At 52.7% G+C, this 27,505-nt stretch overlaps 1 protein-coding gene across 1 annotated transcript in view; it reads right to left on the reverse strand.

The window, feature by feature from the left end:
• LOC140384522 (ATP-binding cassette sub-family C member 8-like) overlaps positions 1–27,505 on the reverse strand; it is a 497,256-nt gene that overhangs the window by 324,966 nt on the left and 144,785 nt on the right. The window contains 2 exon segments of the mRNA XM_072466291.1: positions 2,726–2,890; positions 14,052–14,240. Of these exon segments, the coding sequence (XP_072322392.1) occupies positions 2,726–2,890; positions 14,052–14,240 (354 nt within the window).

A 27,505-nucleotide genomic window follows, 5' to 3' on the forward strand; every position in this document is an offset into this window, starting at 1 on the left:
CTGCCCAGACAGTGACCCAGCGGGGAATCGAATCCCGGCGCTGTGAAGCCACAGTGCTATCCACTTGTGTTACCGTGCTGCCCACTGTGCTACCGTGCTGCCCACCTGAGATGGAAAGAACAATGGTTGGCAGACAGGAAACAAAGAGTAGGAATTAATAGGTCATTTTCAAATTGGCAGGCAGTGACTTGTGGGATACTGCAGGGATCGGTGCTGGGACCCCAGCTATTCACGATATATATTAATGATTTGGATGAGGAAACAAAATATCTCCAAATTTGCAGATGACACCAAGTTGGGTGGGAGGGTGAGCTGTGAGGAGGATGCAGAGATCCTTCAGTGTGATTTGGACAAGTTGATTGAGTGGGCAAATGAAAGGCAGATGCAGCATAATTTGGATAAATGTGAGACTATCCACATTGGTAGCAAAATCAAGAAGGCTATTTATCTGAATAGCCATAAATTAGGAGAGGGGGATGTGCAATGAGAACTGGGTATTCTCGTACACCTGTCACTGAAGGTAAGCATGCAAGTGCAGCAGGCTAAAGAAGGCAAATGGTATGATGACCTTCATTTCGAGAGGATTTACAGGAGCAGGGATGTCTTGCTGCAATTATACAGGGCTTTGGTGAGGTCCCACCTGGAAAATTGTGTGCAGTTTTGGTCTCCTTATCTGAAGAAAGATGTTCTAGCTCTAGAGGGAGTGCAGCGAAGGTTTACCAGACTGATTCCAGGGATGGCAGGACTGACGAACGAGGAGAGATTGAATCGGTTAGGATGGTATTCGGTAGAGTTCAGAAGAATGAGGGTGGATCTCAATGAAACCTATAAACTTCGAATAGGATTGGACAGGGACAATGCAGGAAGGATGTTCCTGAGGGTGGGTGTGGCCAGAACCACAGGTAACAGTCTGAGGTTACGGGGTAGACCATTTAGGACAGAGATGAGGAGAACTTTCTTCACCCAGAGAATGGTGAGCCTATGGAATTCATTACCACAAGAAGTAGTTGAGCCCAAAACATTGTATGGTTTCAAGCAGCAGTTAGATATAGTACTTAGGGCGAAGGGGATCAAAGGATTTGGGGGAAACAGGGATTTGGCTATTGAGTTGGATGCTCAGCCATGATCATAATGAATGGCGGAGTGGGCTTGAAGGTCCAAATGGCTTATCCTGCTCCCATTTTTTTCTGTTTCTATGTACACATTGGTTTGTGCCAAGAGCAAATATTGCAAAACCTTGGGCGTCATTCTCCGATCCCCCGCCGGGTCGGAGAATGGCCATAGGCCGCCGTGAATCCCGCCCCCGCCCCCGCCGAAGTCTCTGGTACCGGAGATTGGGCAGGGGCGGGAATCGGGCCGCGCCGGTTGGCGGGACCCCCTGCTGGATTCTCCGGCCCGGATGGGCCGAAGTCCCGCCCAGAAATTGCCTGTCCCGCTGGCGTAAATCAAACCTGGTATTTACCGGCGGGACCAGGCGGCGTGGGCGGGCTCCGGGGTCCTGGGGGGGGGGGGGCGCGGGGCGATCTGACCCCGGGGGGGGGGTGCCCCCACGGTGGCCTGGCCCGCGATCGGGGCCCACCGATCTGCGGGCGGGCCTGTGCCGTGGGGGCATTCTTGCCCTTCCGCCTCCGCTACGGCCTCCACCATGGCGGAGGCGTAAGTGACTCTCCCCACTGCGCTTGCGCGGGAAACTGACAGCGGCCGCTGATGCTCCCGCGCATGCGCCAGGAAACTGTCAGCGGCTGCTGACGCTCCCGCGCATGCGCCGCATTTCCGCGCTAGCTGGCGGGGCAACAAATGCCATTTCCGCCAGCTGGCGGGGCGGAAATCCCTCTGGCGTCGGCCTAGCCCCTCAATGTTGGGGCTAGGCCGCCAAAGATGCGGAGCATTCCGCACCTTTGGGCCGGCGCGATGCCCGTCTGATTGGCGCCGTGTTTGGCGCCAGTCGGCGGACATCGCGCCGTTGGGGGAGAATTTTGCCCCATGCATCTCCAGCTTAGAAGTTTGGGGAAATAAATTTGTTCACGTAGCTTCAAGAAGTGCGACGCAGACAATGTCAGTTCCCTGGGGGGAAGGGGGGTTGGGGGGCAAAGACAGTACCGCATTATTGGCTTGTGCATTGATATCAATTACCTGTAGGGTCCACATAGCTAGTGTCCTGTGGTACTGCCTGTTCCTGGGGAATTGGCTTAAGTCTGTGTAACACGACTTCAAGTAGTACTACGCAAACATATTCATCCCTCTTTATATTTATTACCGACAAAGAGCAAGAAGGCAGGACGGGTAGTGTGTAAATTTGTGATTTGAATTCCAGACACTTACCAGCAGAGAGGACACTGGATTTATTATTACTCCATAATGTCAATTTAATACTGCTTTTGTCAATTTTGGTGTTGGATGTTGCACACAAAGTTTGGATTTACCACTTACAGAAGGTAGAAAGAGAAAAATGATACCCCATTGGTTCTAACTAGGTTTATCACCTAGTGGAGAATGTACAATGTTATAACTCACCACGCTGTTTACTCAGCATAATTTATGTATATAAAAACAATCTTTTCTATTAAAGTGAATACTCCAAGAATGCCATTTTAATGTACACTTGCATTATTATTCGAAGAACATTTGTTGGGGCTGAAAATTCTTTACATTTTGAAATCGAAAGTACCCTAATAGAAATAGCACATGTTGGGTTTTCTGGATGCAAAGCACATAAAGACAGTACCTGAATTGCTCCTCGTAGGTTAATTCCAGTTTCTATAGCAACATAGTAAGATGCCTGAAGAAATGTCCTTTGCAGAAGAAGGGCAAGAAACATAAGGACTGCGATAACATAAGCATTGGCCAAAAACTCCTGTGAGGAAATGAAGTATACACCCAGCAATTTGACCTATAGAAACAAAACAGAGGCTGTAATTATTTAACATTTCGAGCAAAATTTCCTTAGAATGTTCAGAAAATTTAGTTCCGTAAATTCATCAGTAAGACAGAAATAAGGGCATGACCGTAAAGTTAATTAAAATTGATTGTTTTTGGCAGTGATTTAGCCCTGAGCTAGACCATCTCGCTTTAATCACAGCTATACTCTTGGTCGTGGTCAGATCATGTGTTACAGAGAACTTCATGTTTGCCCCTTCACAGAAACTATTTTAACTACCAAATAGCCACAGCGCCAAATTAAGAGTTCATTGGATTTTTTAGTATTCAATAACAATAAACTGTAAAGTGTCTCTTAAAAACAAATCACACCATGCGTCAAAACATGAAAGCTTAACAAGGAACATTATCTATCCAGCTATTACAACACAGGACTAACCAAAATAACATCAATCTGACAGCTTACAACTGCAAAGAAAGTGCATATAATTTAACATTCAGAATTGAAATGTCAGAGCATTGTATTGCCTTGAATCATTCTGTCATCATTAATGAGTTTGACCAAAGTTGACAGGGATAAATGAGGCATCCAGGGCGAGATTCTCCACTCCCGCGCCAGTTGGGAGAATCGCCTGGGCCTCCAAAATTTTCGGGGACGCCGGTCCGACACCCTCCCGCAATTCTCCCAAGCGGCGGGAATGGCCCTGTCGAGTTCCGTGGGCCGCAGGCTGGAGAATCGCCGGAGACACCCAAAATGGCGATTCTCCGGCACCCCCGCTATTCTCAGGCCCGGATGGGCCGAGCGGCCAGGCCAAAATGGCAGGTTCCCCCTGGCGCCGTACACACCTGGTCGCTGCCGTCGGGAACAGCGCGTGAACGCTGGGGGGATGGCCTGCACGGGGGGGGGGGGGGGGGGGGGGGCAGTGGATCCTGCACCGGGGGGTACCTCAAATGTGGGATGGCCTGCGATCGGTGCCCACCGATCGTCGGGCCGTCCTCTCTGAAGGAGGACCTCCTTCCTTCCGCAGTCCCGCAAGATCCGTCCGCCATCTTCTTGCGGGGCAGACTCAGAGAGGACGGCAACCACGCATGCACGGGTTGGCGCCGGCCAACCCGCGCATGCGCGGGTGACGTTAGTTATGCGGCACCGGCCGCGTCATCTATGCGGCGCCGCCTTTACGCGGCGACAAGGCCTGGAGCGTGTAGATGACACGGCCCCGATCCTAGCCCATTGTTGGGGCCGGGATCAGGGCCGTTTTGCGCCTTCGTGAACCTGGACGGCGTTCACGAGGGCGTGGGCACTTCGGCGCGGGAGTGGAGAATCCCGCCCCCATTCTCAGAATGGATGAATTATGGAGATGAGCTCTTAGACTTATTTAGATTGAGGCCAGACTGGATTCATGCTGAGCTGAGCATCAGACCTACCTTGTACCGTGAAATCTCGCTATTTGATATTACCATATGACGGTTTAATATGTTCATATTAAAGACCTGGGACAAAATTCACCCCCAACGGCCCGATGTCCGCCGACTGGCGCCAAAGACAGCGCCAATCAGACGGGCATCGCGCCGGCCCAAAGGTGCGGAATGCTCCGCATCTTTGGCGGCCTAGCCCCAACATTGAGGGGCTAGGCCGACGCCGGAGGGATTTCCGCCCCGCCAGCTGGCGGAAATGGCGTTTGTTGCCCCGCCAGCTGGCGCGGAAATGCGGCGCATGCGCGAAGTGTCAGCGGCCGCTGTCAGTTTCCCGCGCATGCGCAGTGGGGAGAGTCTCTTCCGCCTCCGCCATGATGGAGACCGTGGCGGAGGCGGAAGGGAAAGAGTGCCCCCACGGCACAGGCCCGCCCGCGGATCGGTGGGCCCCGATCGCGGGCCAGGCCACCGTGGGGGCACCCCCTGGGTCAGATCGCCACGCGCCCCCCCCCAGGACCCCGGAGCCCGCCCACGCCGCCTGGTCCCGCCGGTAAATACCAGGTTTGATTTACGCCGGCGGGACAGGCAATTTCTGGTCGGGACTTCGGCCCATACGGGCCGGAGAATCCAGCAGGGGGTCCCGCCAACCGGCGCGGCCCGATTCCCGCCCCCGCCCAATCTCCGGTACCGGAGACTTCGGCGGGGGCGGGATTCACGGCGGCCAACGGCCATTCTCCGACCCGGCGGGGGGTCGGAGAATGACGCCCCTGAGTTCACTATTTTAATGGAGGTGCTCAGCCATTGTCTAATGCTTTCGCTGAAATAAGAGCATATCAAAAAGGGCATACATGTAGTTTATGTTGAATTATTGTTAAGCATTTGTATGTCATCAGCAATTTTGAGCTTAATGCTCAAATTGAATAAGTGAGTTATCACAGGAACACTTTAAACTAGTTTTACTGTTTTTAATACAGATTATTATAACACGAATGCAATAATGTTTTACTTTTTGAACTGTCTCTTTAACTAAAGGTAAAATGGTGTAGTGAAGAGGGTCATGAAATCTAGTTTTGCCCAACAACAAGCTCCTGTGGCTTGGTTACCAAGGAGGCCGAAGGCCCACATTGTGGCTTACTGGGACAGATGTGCAAAATGTTCACACTCGAAAACAAAGACAACAGCAGCTAGGCTAACTGTGGGCTTTCTGTCTCCAAGCTTTTGGATACAAAATGAGAGAAACAGAGGGGAGTCTCAGAGAAACAAAAGCTACATTTAGTGTGGTTAGCAGAGAGAAGAAAGCTGCAAGTTCTCTGCAGATTACCAGGCAGAATGTGGAAGGGAGGACAGTCGCTGGGTAAAGGGAAATACCCCATGGCAATCTAAAGGCATTGGAATATTTGCCTGGCTAAATCAGGAGGTAAAAATGCTTGAGTAGATATTACCGATAGTAGTCGGTTTAGAAATTCTCCAAAGCCTGAGAGAAATTCCTTTCAACTGTCACTTGACATTACAAACCGTGAAGTGAAGAGATATGAACTTGTTGAAAGCTGGGAACAAATTAGTATATTTTCCTATTAAACTGTAATGCTGTGGAGAATGGACTCTAATGGGTATGTATTTGGTGTGGGGTTATCGGTCAGGCTAAAACATGAATATAGGTTATCTTTTTTATAGTTTAGATTTTAGTTACCTGTAGTTAATGTTTAGTCAATGTTGCTTGTAGTTTATTTGTGACAGTAAAAGTCTTAAAACTGTCATCTTGACAATTCCTTTAAATTAATTACTGGGAATTCAAATTTATTTTTTAAAGCCATTGGTCTCTATGGGATTCCTAACAATTATGGTACCAATCACTGAAATAATTAAAGTTAAAGTATGCCAATATAATTTAAAGAAATGAATGATGAAGAAATGAATGATGAAGAAATCACCAGATGCAGAATAACCAGTAAAATAACAACCCTGCTAATCCTCATTTAGAAATGCTTTAATAGGGACGATTTTAGATAATACATTTGAAAGCCAACAGCTATTACAGCAAGGCACAGAGCACAAAGTTTCTTCAGAGAACTCCAAGGACGAGGAGGAAGAGGTAGAATATGATGGGGCTAATGCACCAGCAGCAGCATACATTGCTACTTGGGATGCCTTCACCTTTGCAAGATTCACTGAGTTCTATCAATCTGTCTATCTGACAGCCACACAGAAATATGCAAAAGCCAGTCCCACCACCCCAACCCCTCCCATCTACAATCCCCTCAAGTAAAAAGGTCATTTGCTGAAGAACAACTAAAATGGGCAACAGAAGAAAGTGGCGAAAACAGAAGAATGCTTATGGTTCAAAAGTTAAACAGAAATGTAACATTCTAACATTGTTTTACCAATGATGGGTGTGTCCAGAACCAGGGGCGAGATTCTTCGGCCCACCGCCGGGTCGGAGAATCGCCGGGGGCTGGCGTGAATCCCGCCCCCGCCGGTTGCCGAATTCTCCGGCACCGGATATTCGGCGGGGTCGGGAATCGCGCCGCACCGGTTGGCGTGCCCCCCCCCCCCCGCGATTCTCTGGCCCGGATGGGCCGAAGTCCCGCTGCTAAAATGCCTGTCCCACCGGCGTTGATTAAACCACCTACCTTACTGGCGGGACAAGGCGGTGCGGGCGGGCTCCGGGGTCCTGGGGGGGGGGGGGCGCGGGGCGATCTGGCCCCAGGGGGTGCCCCCACGGTGGCCTGGCCCGCGATCGGGGCCCACCGATCCGCGGGCGGGCCTGTGCCGTGGGGGCACTCTTTCCCTTCCGCCTTCGCCACGGTCTCCACCATGGCGGAGGCGGAAGAGACTCCCTCCACTGCGCATGCGCGGGGATGCCGTCAACGGCCGCTAACACTCCCGCACTTGCGCCGCCCGGAGATGTCATTTCCGCGCCAGCTGGCGGGGCACCAAAGGCCTTTTCCGCCAGCTGGCGGGGCGGAAATTCGTCCGGCGCGGGCCTAGCCCTTTAAGGTTGGGGCTCGGCCCCCCCAAGATGCGGAGCATTCCGCACCTTTGGGGCGGCGCGATGCCTGACTGATTTGCGCCGTTTTGGGCTCCAGTCGGCAGACATCGCGCCGATACCAGAGAATTTCGCCCCTGGAGTCACAGTCTGAGGATTCAGGGTAAACATTTCGGACAGATATAAGGGGCGAAATTCTCCCCAAATGGCGCGATGTCCGCCGACTGGCACCCAAAACGGCGCCAATCAGACGGGCATTGCGCCGCCCCAAAGTTGCGGAATGCTCCGCATCTTTGGGGGCCGAGCCCCAACATTGAGGGGCTAGGCCGGCGCCGGAGGGATTTCCGCCCCGCCAGCTGGCGGAAACGGCCTTTATTGCCCCGCCAGCTGGCGTGGAAATGACATGTCGGGGCGGTGCATGCGCGGGAGCGTCAGCGGCCGCTGACAATTTCCCGCGCATGCGCAGTGGGGAGAGTCTCTTCCGCCTCCGCCATGGTGGAGACCGTGGCGGAGGCGGAAGGGAAAGAGTGCCCCCACAGCACAGGCCCGCCCGCGGATCGGTGGGCCCCGATCGCGGGCCAGGCCACTGTGGGTGCACCCCCGGGGTCAGATCCCCCCGCGCCCCCCCCCCAGGACCCCGGAGCCCGCCCACGCCGCCTTGTCCCGCCGGTAAATAGGTACTCTAATTTACGCCGGCGGGACAGGCAATTCATCGGCGGGACTTCGAGCGGGGGGGCACGCCAACCGGCGCGGCCCGATTCCTGCCCCTGCCGAATATCCGGTACCGGAGACTTCGGCAACCGGCGGGGGCGGGATTCATGGCAGCCCCCGGCGATTCCCCAACCCGGCTGGGGGTTGGAGAATGATGCCCAAGGAGACAGTTCTTCACACAAAGAGTGGTGATCCTGTGGAAATCATTACCTCAGGAAGTAGTTGATGCTAAAACATTGAATATATTCAAGAGGCGGCTGGATATAGCACTTGGGGAGAATGGGATCAAAGGCTATGGAAGAAAGTAAGATTAGGTTATTGAGTTGGATGATCAGCCATGGTCACTATGAATGGCAGAGGAAGCTCGAAGGGCCAAAAGGCCTCCTCCTATCTTCTATGTATACTTACTTTTTTATATAAATTTAGAGTACCCAATTCATTTTTTGAATTAAGGGGCAATTTAGCATGGCCAATCCACCTACCCTGCACATCTTTGGCTTGTGGTGGCTAAACCCAAGCAAACACGGGGAGAACGTGCAAACACCACACAGACAGTGACCCAAGCCGGGATCGACCCTAGGATCTCAGCACCGGAGGCAGCAGTGCTAACCACTGCGCCACCGGGCTGCTCTGTGTTACATACTTATGTACTTAAACTTGTGCAACCACAAATCTTTACCCTTCTCCTTGGCAGTATTTCTATCTAGCAATCCCTGTTACTTTAGCAGAGGAGGATAACTGGGTTTTCATTTGGTGGCTCACACATAACACATGAGACATGGTATTAAATCCATGAACATGGCAACACATCTCGCCTTCTCCATTAACTTCAACCATGGCTTCCTGGTTTCACTAGCAGGCTTCTTATTGGTGGGGGCAGCATCCCCTCATGGGCCCGAACAGAATGCATCATCACATCTAGGTAGGCATCGGTAAAGTAATGTACTCCACTCTGCCACAGCCTCATGTTCTGAACGCAACTGCAGAACCATCAAGTTTCATGTTCGGAATGTCCTTTTCATGCTGGAATTGAATTCATCTCATCGGGTGCGATTCTCCGGATAGATTTATAAGTGTTGAAGCGAGTGGGAACTGCCGCCAGCTATCCGGCGCTCGGCCCGGCGAGGCCGGCAATGTGATTCATTGTTAATTGGCCCACTTAACGAGGCCCCATGGGTTTCATGCCGATTCACCAGGGCCACACTCGGCAGCCCTTCGCAGTACTCAGAGCACATGCACAGCTAACCTCACTCAGCTCATAGCCATGGCGCCGAGAAGACCGGCCCTAAGATTCGGGGGTGCAGACCTGGGGAGGCTCCTTGATGCGGTGGAGGCCAGGAGGGATGTCCTGTTCCCCTGAGGGTCCCGGAGAGTGAGCCATAGGGTAGCCAGTGCCGCCTGGGGTGACGGCCTCAGCTCGGGGAGTGTGAACAGGGGGATTGGCCTCCAGTGTCGCAAGAAGGAGCTCAGGTGAGTTGACACAAATGCATCCCATCTCCCCCCCCACCCTCGAGACCTTTCACCCCCACGTGAGCATCCACCCCCCCCCCAACTCTCCATGTGGCCTCCTACCCTCCCTTCACACCCTACCTTCAATCCCCCAACCTTTCCTTCACACATCCCCTCCCACCCATGTGAACCACGCATGCGGCTAACGATGCCCTCTCAGTGTCTCTGCAGGGGAAGCTCTTCCACAATCACCGTGAGAGGGCCCAGACTGGCGGAGGCATGCCGAACATATGAATCCTCAACACCTTCGAGGAACGGGGCCCTGAAGGTGAATGGGGTGGCTGGGGTGACCAATGTGGAGTTTGGCGGATGCCACAGAGATGAGAATCCACTGGTCCCCACCCGGAGAACCTGTCAAACGTGACTTATTGCCATAATGACTGATCCATCCCTCCCACTGACCACATGTCCATTCTACCACAGGTCCTCCAGCCGACGGTGCCAGCTCATCCAGGTGGCCTCCTCCCCTGCCTCCCATGAGAACACCTTGGAAGAGAGCTCCGTGGATGCCACAATCGAAGCATCACAGCTGCCATCCCCACCCTCCACCAGCGCAGATACAGCACCTTGCTGGGAAATGTTAGTGGTCAGGCTTCTGGGGCACAATCTGGTGAGCACCACACAGCTGGTGATGTACATCAGGCAAGAACACCCAGACAAGACAGCAGTCAGAGAGGTCTGTTGTCTCCCAGGACCCAGCTGGGTCCCAGTCAGGTGCTGAGCTTATGGAACAGGTATACCTGGAACTGATGGAGCCATTAGGGAGCAATGAAGACCTTCAGCGATAGATGTAGGGACACTTGAGCAGGTCCATAGCCAACACTGCTCAGGTGGTGATCATAGTGCAGAGCCTGGTGCATGATGTCGGCACCATTAGTGAAGGTGTCCAAGGCGAGGCGCAGACGGTCACAGCCCTGGCTGACGGCCTGGGCAGAATGTCCGACTCGCTGGGCGGTGTCACCCAGTACCAGGCTGACCTGATGAGGTGCTGCAGAACAGTTCCCGTCTGAGATGGGAATGGCCAAGGCACTGTGGAGCTTGTCCCAGTTGCAGGCGGGCTTTGCCGAGGGGGATAGGTAGGGGGTGGGAGGGGGTGGTGCGAGAGTGGGGAGGCACCATTGAGAGAGTGAGGAATTGTTGGACACCTGTGACACATTAAAACCCTTGACCATAAGCAATATGATGCTTCTGTCACTTTCTTCCACAATGCGGGCCGACCTCCGAACCTTTGACCCATCTCTCCAGGCATCCGCCCGCCGCGGGCACACCACGTGCAGGGGATGGGTGTGAGCGAGCACTCAACAGACAGGCAGGGGTCAGACTGCCATGGTTTAAGGAGCACTGGCGCTCACTCACTGTGGATTATCATCACCCCTCTGCCATCAACAGTGACCAGTTGACGGTGCAGACACTGTCGCAGCACCCTGGAGTGATGTGACACAGACCTTGGGAGGGTGGGAGATGGGGGTTGATGCACGATCAATGACCACTAAAGCGAGGTTGTAGTCCAACTGAAGGCTTTAATAAGCTAGATGTTTCCCCCAGCAGCTCAGGTACAGAATGAAGGCTGCTGTGGTGGCACGGGTCTTATACCCCGACTAGCAGGGCGGAGCTACCATACATCCTAACCAATAGAAAGCATACAGTTTCCACCAATGGTGCTCCAGCCTATCAGGCACCGTAATACCTATAATACCACAGGGGTGAGGGGAGGGTAAGGTATCAATGACAGACCAGGCCATGTTCTATGTTAAGCGGTTGAGTATGAGGGCCTCCCTGGTCCTCTGGGCTTGGCGGACCCTCGCTGCCTGTCCTACCGCCTCCGGCTGGTCCTCCGGTTTTCCCCTGGGATTATCCTCCAGCCCCTGCTGGTCCGGCACCTCTTTATCATCCTCGACCTCCTCCTCGGAGGTGGGCACATGTTCCTCATCCGCAGCCTCCAACACCTTGCCCTGCTGCTGCGCCAGGTTGCAAAGGACACAGCAGACCACCACAAAGCGGGCGACCCTCTGGGCGGTGTACTGCAGGTCACCACAGGAGCGGTCAAGGCATCGGAACTGCATTTTAAAGCAGTTCGAAGCACCGCTCAATGACAGCTCGCATGGCCACATTGGCCTTGTTCTATCGGGTCTCCATTTCAGTCTCTGGAATCCTGGTGTCATTAGCCAGCCCTCAGCGGGTACCCCTTATCTCCCAGAACCAGCTGCCCATCCTGGGTTCCTGGGTCGTCCTTGAAGAGGCCGAGGATGTCCGACTGGCCCAGGATATAGCTGCCGTGCATACTCCCTGGGAAGCGTGCACACACGTGACCTTCATGTGGTGGTCACACAAGAACTGTATGTTGGGGGAGTGTAACCCCTTCCTGTCAGGCAGCACGGTAGCACAGTGGTTAACACTGTTGCTTCACAGTGCCAGGGCCCCAGGTTCGATTCCCGGCTTGGGTCACTGTCTGTGCGGAGTCTGCACGTTCTCCCCGTGTCTGCGGGGCTTTCCTCCGGGTGCTCCAGTTTCCTCCCACAAGTCCCGAAAGACGTGCTGTCAGGTGAATTGGGCATTCTGAATTCTCCCTCTGTGTACCCAAACAGGCGCCGGAATGTAGCGACTAGGGGCATTTCACAGTAACTTCATTGCAGTGTTAATGTGAGCCTACTTGTGACAATAATAAAGATTATTATTATTAGGGCACTCCCAGGTGGCCCACTGAGCACAAGCAACATGCATACAGTCTAACAGCTCCTGGATCTGGGGCGTCCTGGCGATGGCGGAGAATCCTGCTGCTCGGGCATCCTGTTGGGCTTGGTCCATGTCAAAGTTGAGATAGTTTTCCGCCTGGGCAAGCAGGGCGTCCGTGACCTGTCGGATGCACCTGTGGGCTGTGGCCTATGAGATGCCGCACAGGTTCCCGCCCGAGTCCTGGAATGATCCCGAGGCGTAAAGGTTCAGGGCTGCAGTGACCTTGACGGCCACCCGAAGCGGGTGTCCTCCTCCTCTACGTGGTGCCAAGTCTGCAAGGACATGACACAGATGCTGCACCGCCTCCTTGTTGAGGTGGAGCCTCCTGCGGCACGTGCTGTCCATCATCTGTTCAAACGGCCAGTGATGCCTCTGCACTCTGGCCCGTTGCGGGCTTCCCCCTCTGGGTCCCTCCCTGGCCTGATGGGCGGCTGGGTCCTCAGGGTGTGGAACGGGGTCAGGCGTGTGGGCCTCCGCCTCCAGCATCTATAGATACTGCTGTGCCGCAGTCTGGTCACCTGGGCTACCAGGAGCACCACTCAGGCCTGTCCTGGGGGGTACAAAATACTGTCCATACCGTTCAATATCTGTACGGAATTGGGTGTTAGAGTGACAAACAGCGGTGGCTTCCACCCTGGGACCCTCCATTCCCCCATTGATCCCCTGTCGCCTACACCCAGATAACCCTGCCCACGCACACCCGGCCGCAATGGGACCCCCTAAATGGACCCCAGACCCTGTACCCCTGGCACCCACATATAACGTCACCTGGCCTGGACACTGGTTCCCTCCCCGTTGCACTCACACACTCTCCGGCTGTGGACATGTTCCTGGAGTCTGTTCCATCCACTGGGTGTTCGGATGTTGGTTGCTGCATGTGTGGTGTTGCCTCCTGCAGTGTTCAGGCACAGTGTCCAGGCATCACGGTCTGATTGGGATGTTCGGTAATGATTCCCACATGCTACATGGCCCGCCCACCCTTTGGAATCCACTTGGGTTGTGTGAAGTGCTCATCTGACCGCGATTGCCAATTCCCTATTATCAATAGCCTTCGGCCACACGGCCAGAGGCCTCAGCAGTCAGTGGGTGATATGGGTGATCGGTAGGGCAGACGGGCAAAGGCAAGGGTTGCCCCCGGAACAGGTATATGCAATGCAGGGGTTAGCACGGTGCTGCTGTGTGCAGCTGCCACCCCAGTGCCTCCCCCCCAACTTCCCATGGCGGACCCCCCCTTGTGATGGTGCCCCCCACCGGCTGAGGGCCCCCCACCTACCGCCGGGCATTGGGGCAGCAAGTCCAGCAACCCCAGACTCTTTGCCTGTGAGCAAAGCTGGCTACTCACCTCCTCGGCTCCCCTCAGAAGCCCTTCCGGTTCACGACCTAAAAAATAAATACTAATCGGTGCCAGCAGGACCACCTGCTGGGGAGACAACTGAGTCACGGGAGGCCGTTGGATATGGGGTGGCTCCCATTAATTGTATGGAAATAGGGCTCAAGTAGATTTTCAGGCAGCAGCAGTGGAGAGGGAAACAGAATTAACATTTTGAGTCCAGTATATCTCTTCCCTCGACCGTGGAAACTGGTAATTTTATCTCCCTCTCTCCTGAGATGCTGCCAGACCTGCTGAACTTTTCCACCATTTCCTGTTTTTTCCTTCAGATTTTCAGCATCTGCAGTATTTTATTTTTACAAATCAGTATTGCTTGTTTTGCTGGATATTATTCACGGATGAATAGGATTCACCATGCGAGTTGTAGAAAACAGATTTTACATTAGCCTGGTGCTGGAACTGTGTATTGCAGTGCTGATTAAATTACCATACCTGTGGACGGAAGGTCTTGTTTTCATCACTCAGGTGATGCACAATTCCAGAGATGCAGATTGGGCCTGCGAATCCCAGCAAGTCTGCCAGAATACGAAAGGTGCTGCTGAGAACGATGGGATGCCCAAATGCCTGCTGCAGCACACGCCAGATCAGCTTCGAGTCCTGAGGGCTGACACCGCTCTTTTTCTGAAACAGAAGGAAAAGCAAACAGTGCTGTTAATTTTATGCAGTAAAGTTCCATAACTCACCACTGGACTTGAAACAAATTAAACTATCTTGTGGTATAAGAGTGGAAGGCTCTGGAGTATAAACAAGTTGATAATGGTAACATAGAGAAGAAAATGTATAAATACAGAGTTCAAGGAAGCCTGTAGCAAAGCAAATGTGGTTTTGGGCTCGATTTAACAGAAATGAACGGGGGGGGGGAGATTTAACTAAATGGAAACAAACTACAATGAGATTAGCATTAAATAGCAGGATGTCTCTCGGTGCTGTGAGACAAGGGAAACACGTGGCTAAAAGTGCTCCCTGGGTGCCAGCCTTGCTCTGCTAGGGTGCCAGGCTGGCAGTGCCAGGGTGCCCAGGTAGCACGTGGGGGTCTCCGATTCCCTGGGAGAACCACATGAGTGTCCGTCCGTCTGCTCCATTTGTGGAGACCAGTACTGAACAGCGCTCGCCAGAGGTCTCCGAGACAAAGGAGATAGATCCCACATCTCGGGTACCTCAGGAAACTGCCTATTACAATGAGACTAGCTGCCTCGCTGTAATATGCAGATTTGCTAAAAAATGATCCTGCCCATAATAGGTGGGATTTACATTGCAATGTCTCATGAGATCGAGTTAGATTTCACAAGGCGTTGCAAGACGGGTAGAGCCCCGGGGACAGTGTGGCCATAAAATCGCGACCAGAGTCCCCTGACGAGTGCATTTAGCCGTGTGTTTCTTGGCGGCAATAGCGCCAAGAATAACCTCACTATTGAACGGCACTCTGCGTCAACAGTGAATGCCCCGCCGAGACTGCACTCTGTCCCATTTCCTGCACTAACAAGCTCTATTTAAAAATGACTCCCAGATCCCTAGACCCCCACACCACGGCCTCTGAACCTCTCAACACCCCAACTCACCTATAAGGTGGTCATCGTGACCCCCTCACCTCATAAGTTTTCTAGCAAATGTTGGGGTCTGGTCCGGGATCGTAATAATAACACGATTCCATTGCTTTTCTGATCTTTGAGATTAGGCTGATTAGGCATTAATTGGTCGGATTGCATTTGTCCTGTTCTTTTTGTCCAGGTCAAACCTGAGCAATTTTCCACATTGTGTTTAGATGCCATTGTTGTAGCTGTGCCAGAGGAGCTTCACTAAGAGCATGGTTGGTTCTGGAGCACAAATCCTGAGTGCTACAGCTGCGATGTTGCCAGGGCCAAAAGCCTTTATTGTATGCAGTGTCATCAGCTGCCTTTTAATATCCTGTGGAGTGAATTGAATTGTCTGAAGACTGGCATCTTTGATAGTGGTGACCTCAGAATGAAACCGGGATGGGTCATCCATTTGGTACTTCTGGCTGAAGATGGTATAATGGGAGATTTTAATTTCCTCATGGACTGGGAGAAGCAGAATAATTGCTGAACTAACAATAGAAGCTTTTATTTGCTTTTAAGAAAAAGTGGGAAATCAGAATTGTGGTTCAGGAAAGACAGATGCCGGGGAGATTATGCTGAGAAATAAAAATGTTAGATTTGTTACTTTGAACTTCTTTCCATGGTGCAGGATAAAATATTGGCAGTAAAAGAGAACGGACAAATACATCAAGGTGGGAGAGGGAAGGGGGGCTTAGGAGACTGAAAATAGGATAGGAGTTTCTTTTTGGTCTCACGGTTTTATATGCAACATTCGCCCAAATCAAGCAAACCACCTCAAAAAGTCATGGAAGTTTAAGTGAAAATTACACACAGAACAAATAAGGCTTTTGTAATATTCTGTGCTATTTTAAAATGACACCAGAAGCTAGCCCTGCCTAGGTTCAAAGCAGCGTACTTGAGATGTATTCAAGCATGAAGGGAAATGAAAATAAACAATCCAGACACCTGACTGTCTGGAGGCGTTTACCCTGTCAATTACAACATACAAAAACTTTTTCGCTTCGAAAGTGAATAGATGCCATGCAGATCAAAGGATCTGAGGGGGTTTAAAGCCTTGTAATGTGCTTTTGGCATCCTATGACATTACAGCTGCTGCTTTCTACACCTCTATCTGAGGCAGCAGGTGTAAGGGACAGGTGAGTGAATAAACAGTGATTTATCAGTGTTTCTGCCTGGATTGCTCTTTAGCTTCCAGGTAGAGGTCATTGAGTGTGTGTGGGGGGGGGGGTTCTCTGATATGGGGAGTCTCTGATATGAGGGGTTTCTGATATGGTAATGGGGTGGGTTCTCTGATATGGGGGGGGGGGTCTCTGATGGGGAGGTCTCTGATATTGGGGGAGTTCTCTGGTGGTGGTCTCTGGTGGGAAGGTCTGAAGGGGGTCTGATGGAGGTCTGGTGGGGGGAGCCTGATGGGGGTCTGATGGGGGAATTTGATGCTGGGATTCTGATGGGGGTGTATCTGGGTGGGGGTGTCTGATTGGGAGTCTGATGGGGGTCTGGGGTTGAGGTGGGCAGGATTTGCGTTGTGACATGGAGGGGGGCCCTCTGATGGATTTTGAAGGCAACTATGCTAAATACATTCCCCCTTGGTCCACTATGAGATCCACTGCATCAGGGCCACACTGGCAAATACTTGCACCAATCCACACCTGTGTGAATCCCAGCCCAAAGGACTGGAGCATCATGGAGGCGTGGAGAATCCTGTGTTCAGTCCGTCAATATCTTGCAGATGGGTTCAAACAACGCATTTGTATCCTCTCACTGGCGTGGGTGTGAACCTCGATGCAGCCACCAGTGGGGGATCAGAACATCGGATAGGGTCGGTGCCCACCCCACATGAGATTGTCTGCCGCATTGGGAACTCCGCTACCGGCGGCGAGCGATGGAAAATCCCCCCTTCTATGTATTTGGATTGAAAATGACAAATGGCAATAAATTATTTAGGTAGGGAGGGAGAAATTGGCTGACTACAGAACTACCTGTTTAATGTTAGTGGGAGGTAATTTTTAAACAAGCTCACACACGAGGGGAGAGGTGGAGCACTTTACTGAGGTAGTTCCAGAACAATGAACAGCCATCAATGGTAAGTTAAAGGGAGTGGAAGATGCAAAAGAGTCTAGGATTGGAAAAATCCATTCGTTCTTGGAGGGTTAAGGCTTGGAAGAGGTTACAGAGGTCAGGGGGTGGGAGAGTGACAGTTGGGGATAATGATGGTAATTTTAAAATTGAAGTGTGGCAGTCTCACTAAGCCGGACAAGGGAGATGAAGCTCAACCAAGTCAAAGGCTGCTGCCAAGTTGAGAAGGACGAGGAATGCTGGTACAACAAGGTCAGAATCATGGCAAATACAATTTATGACTTTGATTAGGGCTTTTGCTGAACCGTGGCTGGGGTGGAAAACTGGGGTGAAAGACACCAGCATGTTAGCATGTTATTGTAAAAATGTGCATGGATTCAGAACATGGCAACATGTTCAGGGACTCTGGAGAGGAAAGTGAAGTTGGAGAGTCGCAGTAGTTTGTGAGGTCAGGGGGATCAAAGGTGTTATTTTTAGGTGCAGGATTGATGACGGTTGATTTGAAAAAGAAGGGGCAGTACCCAAGAAGAGAGTTACATTTACCATATAACTAGCATGAGGTCGAGGAGAACAAGCTGGGTTGTCAGCCATTTAGCGGGAATATGGCGAAGAGAGCAGGAAATGGGCCTCATGGACAAGATGAGCTTGGAGGTGGCATTAGAGAAGGCAGGAAAGGAACAAGAAAAAGCTGTGAATACATGGATAGGGCAAGAGGCATCCTTGGTTTGGAGGGCAAGGGGAATGGAGGATGCATTGGAACCAGCTAAGGTTGTGCACTATGTATGATCAAGAATGTAACTCCTTGATCGAATTGAATGAAGATGGCGACCAAACCAGAGAAAAGGATCAATGTGGGAGAGAGTAAGAGCTTTATTGAAGACAAGGGCATCTGGGGCAATGGTAAGGGACTGATTTAGCAAATCGATAGCCAGAAGTATCATGGCAACTGACAGCCAAAGGCTAGATAGTTGGGAATTTAAAAATTCCATTTTAAGTGACTTGGAGATTTATTTTCCCAGAAGCAGAGGGAAGAATGTGTGGCTTGAGAGAGATGCAGGAAGTAACTAGAAATTTGTAGGTTAGTTGGATTGGCGAGTCTAAATTGTCCCTTAGTGTTGAAAGGTTAGGTGGGGTTATGGGGTTACAGGGATGGGGCGGGGGAATGGGCCTAGGTGTGGGCTGCTCTTTCGAAGGGTCGGTGAAGACCTGATGAGCCGAATGGCCTCTTTCTGCATTGTAGGGATTCTATGATGGAAAAGAGTGGACATATTAAATAGTGAAGGGGAGGCCATGAATATGGGTAAGAGAATAAAAGAGGGCAAAGTGGGTTTAGTTGCAATACAAATAATTGAGGCTGAGAATTTGCTTGGTGCAACAGATGGCGGAGGAGAGGAGTGAAAATATCTTGCTGATTTTTGGTGGAAGATAATGAGAATTTTGATTGCATTGGTTTAGGCATGGCTGGTGATGGTAAGTATTGCCCAATGTGGGAAGGTGTCATCAGCCATGAACCAATTTTCACCAAACCTATGATGCCAATGTATAATCTATCATAAGTCATGGATGGCTAAAGCCTTGTTCTGAAGTGAATGGACATTCTGCAGGGCGATACAGAGAAGGATGGAGATTGAGGATCCAATGGCACAGTCAGCAATACCCACATTAAGGGTAGAAATCTGGAACTCTCTCGCCCTCAAAAGGCTGTGGCTGCTTGGCCAACTGAAATTTTCAAAACTAACTGGAATCTTTTGTTCAGAGTACCGACAGATATGGAACAAAGGCAGATAAGTGAACTTGCGGTTCAGTTTAGCTGTAATCTAACTAAATGATAAAATGGGCTCAAGGGGTTCGACAGCCAACCCGATCCCTGGGCAAAAACAATATGGTTCTCAGTTTGGTCATAATCGAGAGATGAAAACAGACAGCATTGTGTTTTCATCCTTTAATGCATTGAAGTTGGCATATTCCAACCCTATCATGGAGCTGAGACAAGGGCATTCTGTGTGTTAATGTGTTTCTCTATGTAGCTCAAATCCTGTATTATTTTTAGAGAGTGATATCATCTCAAAATGTTGATGTCAATGTTGACAAAACTGTTCAGATAATTAAATGGAGCCAGAGATACTTGGAAGGGCTTACATTACACACTTCTTGAGGGTTTTGAAATTTGATTTTGAAGTTTAATGAAGAGGATACCCATATTTTTAATATCCAGCGAAAAATATCCGCTGAATATTTATTGCTACCTTTTGTAACTCTCTTCACTAGAGTCAGCAATATTTGGAAAGAACACAAAGGCCTCAATTTTCAGGTTGGCAGGTGCTAGATAGCTGAGAGTGGGAAATAGAAAAAAACATCACTGGCCTCTATCTCGGGCAGGAAGTGGGAGGATGGGGGTGGCATCTCCATTGCAAGCTCAGCACAGGGCTAAATCGCTGGCTTTGAAAGCAGACCAAGGCAGGCCAGCAGCACAGTTCAATTCCCGTACCAGCCTCCCCAAACAGGTGCCGGAATGTGGCGACTAGGGGCTTTTCATTTGAAGCCTACTTGTGACAATGAGCAATTTTCATTTCATTTCATTTCTGACTGGAGGCACATCTCATGGGCCAGACACCTTTCACCCAACCTGGCCTAGCCCCTGATTATATGCTCAGCCGTCCCCCCCTCCCCCCACTCCCACACCTCTCCCCGACCCTGTGATCCCCCAGGGCCTCCCCTACCCTACCCTCCCCTCCCTGAGACTCCTACGTCTGACCTCACATTGGCTCACTGCACTTAGTTCCAGGCATGACACTGTAGTGCCTCTTCCGACCATTGCAGCGTTGTGCCTGGTTTGGGCTGGAGAGCAGTTGGCCAATTTGATTGGCCAACTGTTCTCCAAGGTGGGACTTCCTTTCAGGTGGGGTTGGAAGCCCTGTCTACTGCCAAATCGATGCTCATTTGAGTGTGAAATGACAGCGGGCCTGTCAGAGTTGGCAGGGATGTGTGCCCCCGCCATCCGGAAAATTCAGGCCACAAAGAAGAATGACTGTTGTGAAACATAAAATAAAAATACACTACGCTAGTAATCCTGAAGTTCAAGAAATTAGTAATCATTTCTAACTGATACAAAGATAGTCTGGATCCCTCTTGGCTCACATTTTCTTCATTACATCAAATATTGACGCAATTAAGCAAACCACAGGTAAAGAAAACAAACATTTGAGCTAGACAGGGTGAATCATTTGCCAATTTAGACATAAAATTATATATAATTAGCTAGTGGGAAAAACATAAAGATGTCATGGACCTTGTTCTACCCCCAAAAGATGGAATCAATACAAAGTCTCAGGAAAAAACATTGGAACTGATCCCAGTTTGTGGTTTTGCTGAATTTAGTTTAATTCTGATAAATAGCAATAATTCTTGCATTTATATAATAACCTATCATATTCTACATCTCTAAATGCTTTCTGTGAAACATTATTTTGCCAGTGCAGTGGTAGTTTATAGAGACAAAAATATAAAAAGAGATAAAAAAGGTAGCATCTCCAGAGGGAATCTCTGAACTCACCATTCCCCAGGAGAAATGGCAGAAATCTTTATTACAATGTTTCTTTGGGATTTCTGTCTGAATTTCAATAATAGTCAGAAGGGCCCATGTGGAATTTTTACCCTTTGATGTATAATTGAGGGGACAGAAGAGAATGCTACTCCTTTTTTGATTTGAATATATGCCTTTTGTTATCCTTTATCTGCATTCAACAGCCGCTACCACAAGAAAGCATGAATTCGGAAGTAAGGGATTGAATATAAGGCTCAGTTAGTTTGAGTTATATAGGGTGAGATTCTCTGGCTTCCCGCGTGCAGCGTGTTTCTCGATGGCCCAGCCGCTAGTCGGCGGCAGGCTCTTCTGTTCCGGCCGCTGGCAATGGAGTTTCCTATTGAATCCACCACATGCCATCTGGAAACCCATGGCGGGGGTGGGCTGTCAGTGGGACTGGACGATCCTACCGGTATAAATAGCCGGAGGATCTCGCCGATACTATTTCTCTGCATTTTAATGAATCATAGAATCATAGAATTTATAGTGCAGTAGGAGGCCATTCCGCCCTTGGAAAGAGCACCCTACTCAACACCACGCCTCTCCCCAATCCCCGTAACCCACTAACCCCACTTCACTTTCTCGGACACTAAGGGCAATTTAGCAAGGCCAATTCACCTAACCTGCACATCTTTGGGCTGTGGAAGGAAACCGGAGCACCCGGAGGAAACCCATGCAGCCACAGGGAGAACGTGCAGACTCCGCACAGATAGAGACCCAAGCTAGGAATCAACCTGGGACCCTGGAGCTGTGAAGCAACTGTGCTAACCACTGTGCTACCGTGCTGCCCCCAAAGTAGCTTTCTTAACAAGGTTTTTGACAATTTGTTTTTGTTAACAAACCATGAAGTACAGAGAACATTTGGCACACTTGTTTTGCAGTAAAAGAGAATTTATGCCTTCATGGATGTCTTTAGTGATGTTTGAGAGACGATCCTATGTTCTGGGTCTCCCAACTGATTTCCAATAAGCATTTCCTGGGAACAGATGGATCATATATGTTGACTAAAATTAATTGTGATGTCTTCAGGTGGAATTAATTTTGTTAAAAGTCAAAATTCTCTATTCTGATAAAGGGTTACGTTTGAAATGTTAGCTAATTTTCTTTCAGATGGTGTGCATTTCACCAGTGTCCATTTACATTTCAGATTTTAAGAATCTTCTTTATTCCAAAATACAGATAGGGGAAACCATTTTGACCCATCTAGCTCATCCTTCCACAGGACCCTACAATCCCTCACCACAGCATCTAACCATCCCTTGAATTGCCAGTCTATACCCTTGTTACCTTACCAGATGAACAAATATAGAATTTCATACTGGCAGATTGCTTCTGAGAGCTCAAAGCTTTCCTATGATGCCTTTATAGAATATCAACTGTTCACACGGTGAGTTATCATATGACTAGGGCGAACACTTTGGATTTCTGTATGTAACTACACAATGGCTATAAATGTGCACACAAAAAAAGTATCAAAAAAAAAAACAGTTGTTTCAAACATCTGTACACCAGCCTACTGCAAAAAAGGCAACCACAAATGTCTTGTGACGCTTCAGACATAAAACTGCTTCTGAAAAAAGAATGTTCTTTCTTTATAGGACCAAGAATTCTTCTGGTCTGCCATTGGATGGTATGATCTGGTAAAGTGCCAGAACACGCCAGTGAGAAAATAAAGAAGTGAATTGATTTTGTTTTTTATTCATAAATGTTTTTTGAGATCTGGGGCGAAATTCTCTGTTATCGGTGCAAAGTCCGCCGATCGGCGCAAATCCGACTTGCGTCACGCCGGAAAAATGGGTCAAAAGTCTCTGGCCCGAAATGGGCTAGCAGCGACGTAACGGGATCCGCGCTTGCGCACATGGTTCACGCCGTGCAGCGTCATACGCGCCGCACGGCGTGACGGCTCATAAGGCTGTTCCCCCCCACCCGACCGGAACACCCGACCGGAACACCTGACTGGATGGCTGGCCGCCGCTCAGCCCCGAGGTTCGAGTCACGGGATGTGGAGGCGCTCCTGGATGCGGTGGAGCAGAGGAGGAATGCCCTGTATCCCGGGCACGGCCGCAGAGTTGTCCCACGCCACAGCCGGCGTCTGTGGAGGGAGGTGGCAGAGGCCGTCACCGCTGTGGCCCTGACACCACGGACAGGCACCCAGTGCCACAAGAAGGTGAACGAACTCGTCAGGGCAGGCAGGGTGAGCCTCCCCATATCCCCCCTCCCCCATATCCCCCCCTCCCCATATCCCCCCTCCCGAATACCCCCCTCCCGCATATCCCCCCTCCCCCATATCCCCCATATACCCCCTCCCCCATATCCCCCTCCCCCATATCCCCCCTCCCCATATCCCCCCTCCCCCATATCCCCCCTCCCCCATATCCCCCCTCCCCCATATCCCCCATATCTCCCCCTCCCCCATAGCCCCCCTCCCCATATCCCCCCTCCTCCATATCCCCCCTGCCCCATATCCCCCATATCCCCAAGTGAATCCAGCCCTAACCTTAACCTCTGCAATGCACGCGCAACCGATGGCGTGCATTCATATACCTGCCTAACAGTGTTGGCCTTTACCCCTGCCACCACCCCCACCCACCCCCCCCCCCCCCAACAGGAGAAGGGCGCATACAACAATAGGGAGCATGTGAGGACTGGAGGAGGCCCCGCTGATGAGAGGCCACTGACCGAACACGAGGAAAGGGCCCTGGAACTGGCTGGCGGACCTGAGAACCGGGAGGTTGCTGATGCAGAGGTCGGGGGCGTACTAGCAAGTGAGCCACCGACAGCCCGTCCCCATATCCCCCCTCCCCTATATCCCCCTCCCCCATATCACCTGATCACTGCCTAATGTCTAACCATGCATGCTTCATTGTGTATCGCAGGACCAAACGTACAGGCACCCATCCCCGCAGATGCAGACCGCCCGCAGGATGCCCCTCGGAGGCCACGGGAGACAGAGAGACCCGGACCCTCCAGCATGCGACGCCCGCAGGATGCCCCTCGCACACCACGGGAGACGGAGAGACCTGGAGCAACAGGGAGACGACACCCCCGTCACGTGCGGGAGCGACCACCCAGCGACGAGGGGGGCAGCCACAGGCCCCCGTCACATCTGAGCCAGGACACCACTACCCAGGACACCACTACCCAGGGCACCACTACCCAGGACACCACTACCCAGGACACCACTACCCAGGACACCCCTACCCGGGACAGCACTACCCAGGACACCCCTACCCGGGACAGCACTACCCAGGAAGACGAAATACCGGACAGTGACTCAGAGTGGATGGGTGGAGACGAACCCCCACCCCAAAGTGCCATGGACTCAGAGTGGGACGAAGAGCACGACACAACGCCACTGCTATCACCAACACCCTCCACCATCGCAGAAACACTCACCTCGGTTGGGCACTTTAGTGATGAGGCGTCTGGTACACTCACTGGTGCGCACAACACAGCCGTCCCGGTACAGCAGGTGGAGGTAGGAGCAGCAGAGGGGCCGGGCGGTCGGAGGGCAGCCCAGCCCAAGCGAACATCTGCCGCCCAGATGGATCCCGGGTTCCTGGAGTTTCCACACCCACACATAGATCCGATGCAACCACCGACCCGGAGACGAGCGAAGAGGGTGACAGCCGGCTTGCGGCGGCTGCAGTCACAGGTGGAGGAGTCCACCCGCGTCCAGGAGCTGGAAGTGGTGCCGGTCATGCGTGCCACCCAGGCCGATACCGCACGGGTGGCGTCCGCGGTGGAGGCAATGGGTGCGACGGTGTCAGACATGGGGAATGGTTTGCGAGGCCTGGGGCTTTCCGTGCAGGCGGCGTCTGTGGCCCAGGACACGGCTGCCCTCTCACAGGAGGCCATGAACCAGTGCCAGCGCAAGATGGCAAAGGCGCTCAACACCATAGCCCAGTCTCAGCAGGCCATAGCCCAGTCTCTGCAGGCCATGGCCCACTCTCTGCAGGCCATGGCCCAGTCTCAGCAGGCCATCGCTGAGGGCATCGGCGCCAGCGGCCATTTGCGAGCCGGCGTCGCACTATCACAGACAGGGTTTGCCAACCCCCTGGGCTCCATGGCTGCAAACCTGCAGACCCCTGTCGATACCAGCACGGGCTTCCAGGACTGGCAGCGCCAGATGTCGGGGGGGCGTCGGATGGCCAGTCCGTTCGCATCCCCCACCCATGTAGAGGCCTGGGGGCCATCGGGCACCCCGAGGGAAGAGGAGGTGGTGTGGTCCGTCCCGGCTCCCCCTGTAGGGGAGGTCCCGGTACACCGCGACACCTCGGACTCCCCCCCCTTCCGTCCCAGGTGCATCAAGTGGGCAACGGGCAGGACAGGCTGGCAGCTCGCCATCCCAGTCGCCCGGGCCGCAGCCTGGCCCATCTAGGCCAGGACGCCCCAGGAAACGGCCGCCAAAGGGATCCCGTGTCAGAGGGCAGGAATCACAGGAGTCCACCTCCAGTTCTGCTGTACCGTCTGGGGAACCACGTAGACGTAGTCAAAGAGCCCGTAAGGCCAAACAATTAGACACTGAGTAAGTTCGCACGGGTGCAGGGCACAGATGAGTTTTAGGGGCTAGGGCACGTGCATGAACTCGTTTGGTTATTAAAGTCAATGTTACACCTACAGAAGCTGCCTTTGTGCTCTGTCCAAAGCGTGCGGGGGTGTCATGTACGTTGAGCGCAAGTGTGTGTGTGAGGGGTGGTCTTACCTCAGCCCCAGGTGAGTCTGCCCCCATATCCCCCCTCCCCCATATCCCCCCCTCCCCCATATCCCCCCTCCCCCATATCCCCCATATCCCCCTTCCCACATATCCCCCCTCCCCCATATCCCCCCGGGCAGAGGACGGGACCGTGCGCTGCAGTGTCACAGCCGCATGCAGGGATGGTCCGGGTGGATGGTGGTACTGTGGCCATGGGTCAGACATAGTCCAACGATGTGGAGCCAGGAGCTCACCGCAGGGCGGGTTGTCATCATCCTCCATGGCATGCAATAGACACGCGTCCACCGGCAACTGTGTGAGCCCGGCCCGTTGTGCCGCAGGTGGATCGGCAATGAGGAGGGGGGGGTGGTGTGCATGCGGGTGGGGTGGGTGGGGTTGGGGAGGGGGGTGAGGGTGCTGGGTGGGTGGATGGGTGGGGGGTGGGGGTGGTCGGCTGTTGCCATGGTGTGCGGTCTGTGGCCATACCACCCGATTATCACGCCCATCTAGTCAGTGAAGCGGGCGGCTATCAGTCTGTCCCGTGCCCGCTGGGCCAGCCGGTAATGGTGGACAGCCACCCGCCTGTGTCTACCCCGTCTGCCCTGACCATTGCCCCCATCCCACTCATCTGGGAAGGACTGCGCCTCTTCCTGCTGCTCCTCCACTCCGCCCTCCTCTGCCTGCGGCACATCGCCCCTCTGCTGGGCTATATTGTGCAGGACGCAGCACACCACAATGATGCGGCCGACTCTATCTGACCGATACCGGAGGGCGCCCCCAGAGAGGTCCAGGCACCTGAAACGCATCTTCAGCACACCAAAGCACCTCTCTATCACTCCCCTTGTCGCTACATGGGCATCATTGTAGCGGTTCTCCACCTCATTGCGTGGCCTCCGTATAGGCGTCATCAGCCACGATCGCAATGGGTAGCCCCTGTCGCCCAACAACCAGCCCCTCAGCCGGGGATGGCGTCCCTCGTACATGCTGGGGATGGATGACCACGACAACACGTATGAGTCGTGTACACTGCCTGGGTAACGGGCGCAGACTTGCAGGATCATCATGCGGTGGCCGCAGACCACCTGTACGTTCATCGAATAGGTCCCCTTCCTCTTGGTGAACACGGCCCTGTTATCTGCAGGTGGCCGCACGGCGACGTGCATCCCATCGATCGCGCCCTGGACCATGGGGAACCCGGGCACGGCAGAGAAGCCCACGGCCCGGGCATCTTGGCTGGCCCGGTCCACAGGGAAGCGGATGTAGCGGTGCGTCATGGCATATAGGGCATCTGTCACTGCCCGGATGCACCGATGCACTGATGTCTGCGATATGCCGGACAGGTCCCCACTCGGTGCCTGGAATGACCCCGTTGCATAAATGTTCAGGGCCACCGTAACCTTGACGGACACGGGGAGTGGGTGTCCCCCGCCAGTGCCACGCGGTGACAGGTGTGCCAGCAGGTGGCAGATGTGTGCCACGGTTTCCCCGCCTCATCCGGAGTCTCCTCCTGCATTCCCGGTCCGTGAGGTCCTGGTATGACTGCCGGGGCCGGTACACACGGGGCGCCCTCGGGTGCCTCCGTTGCCATGGGGCCGTGACGTCCTCCTCCCCCTCCTCGTCCTGTCGGTCAGGTGTCCCTCCAGCCTGGGCAGCTGCCGCCTGCCCCTCTGCGGCAGCCTGCGCCACCTCTCTGGCACGCTCCTCCTCTTCCTCCTCATCCAGGGCAACAGGGACATTAGCGGCTGCCGCCACGGCGGCCAACATCGCTGGATGATCGGAAAACATGACGGCCTGGTGGGGGGGAAGGGGAACGACGACATGTCATCATTGCCCATATCCCCTCCTTCCCCCCAGCCAGGTGGCATGGACCGCATGGGTCCAACTGTTAGAGGCTGGTACCTGGCCAGGTGGACCAACTCACTTGCCCTCGCACCCCCCCCTCCCCGGCACGGAC

The sequence above is a fragment of the Scyliorhinus torazame genome, chromosome 10, assembly GCF_047496885.1.
Source record: "Scyliorhinus torazame isolate Kashiwa2021f chromosome 10, sScyTor2.1, whole genome shotgun sequence".
Classification (NCBI taxonomy): Eukaryota; Metazoa; Chordata; class Chondrichthyes; order Carcharhiniformes; family Scyliorhinidae; genus Scyliorhinus; species Scyliorhinus torazame.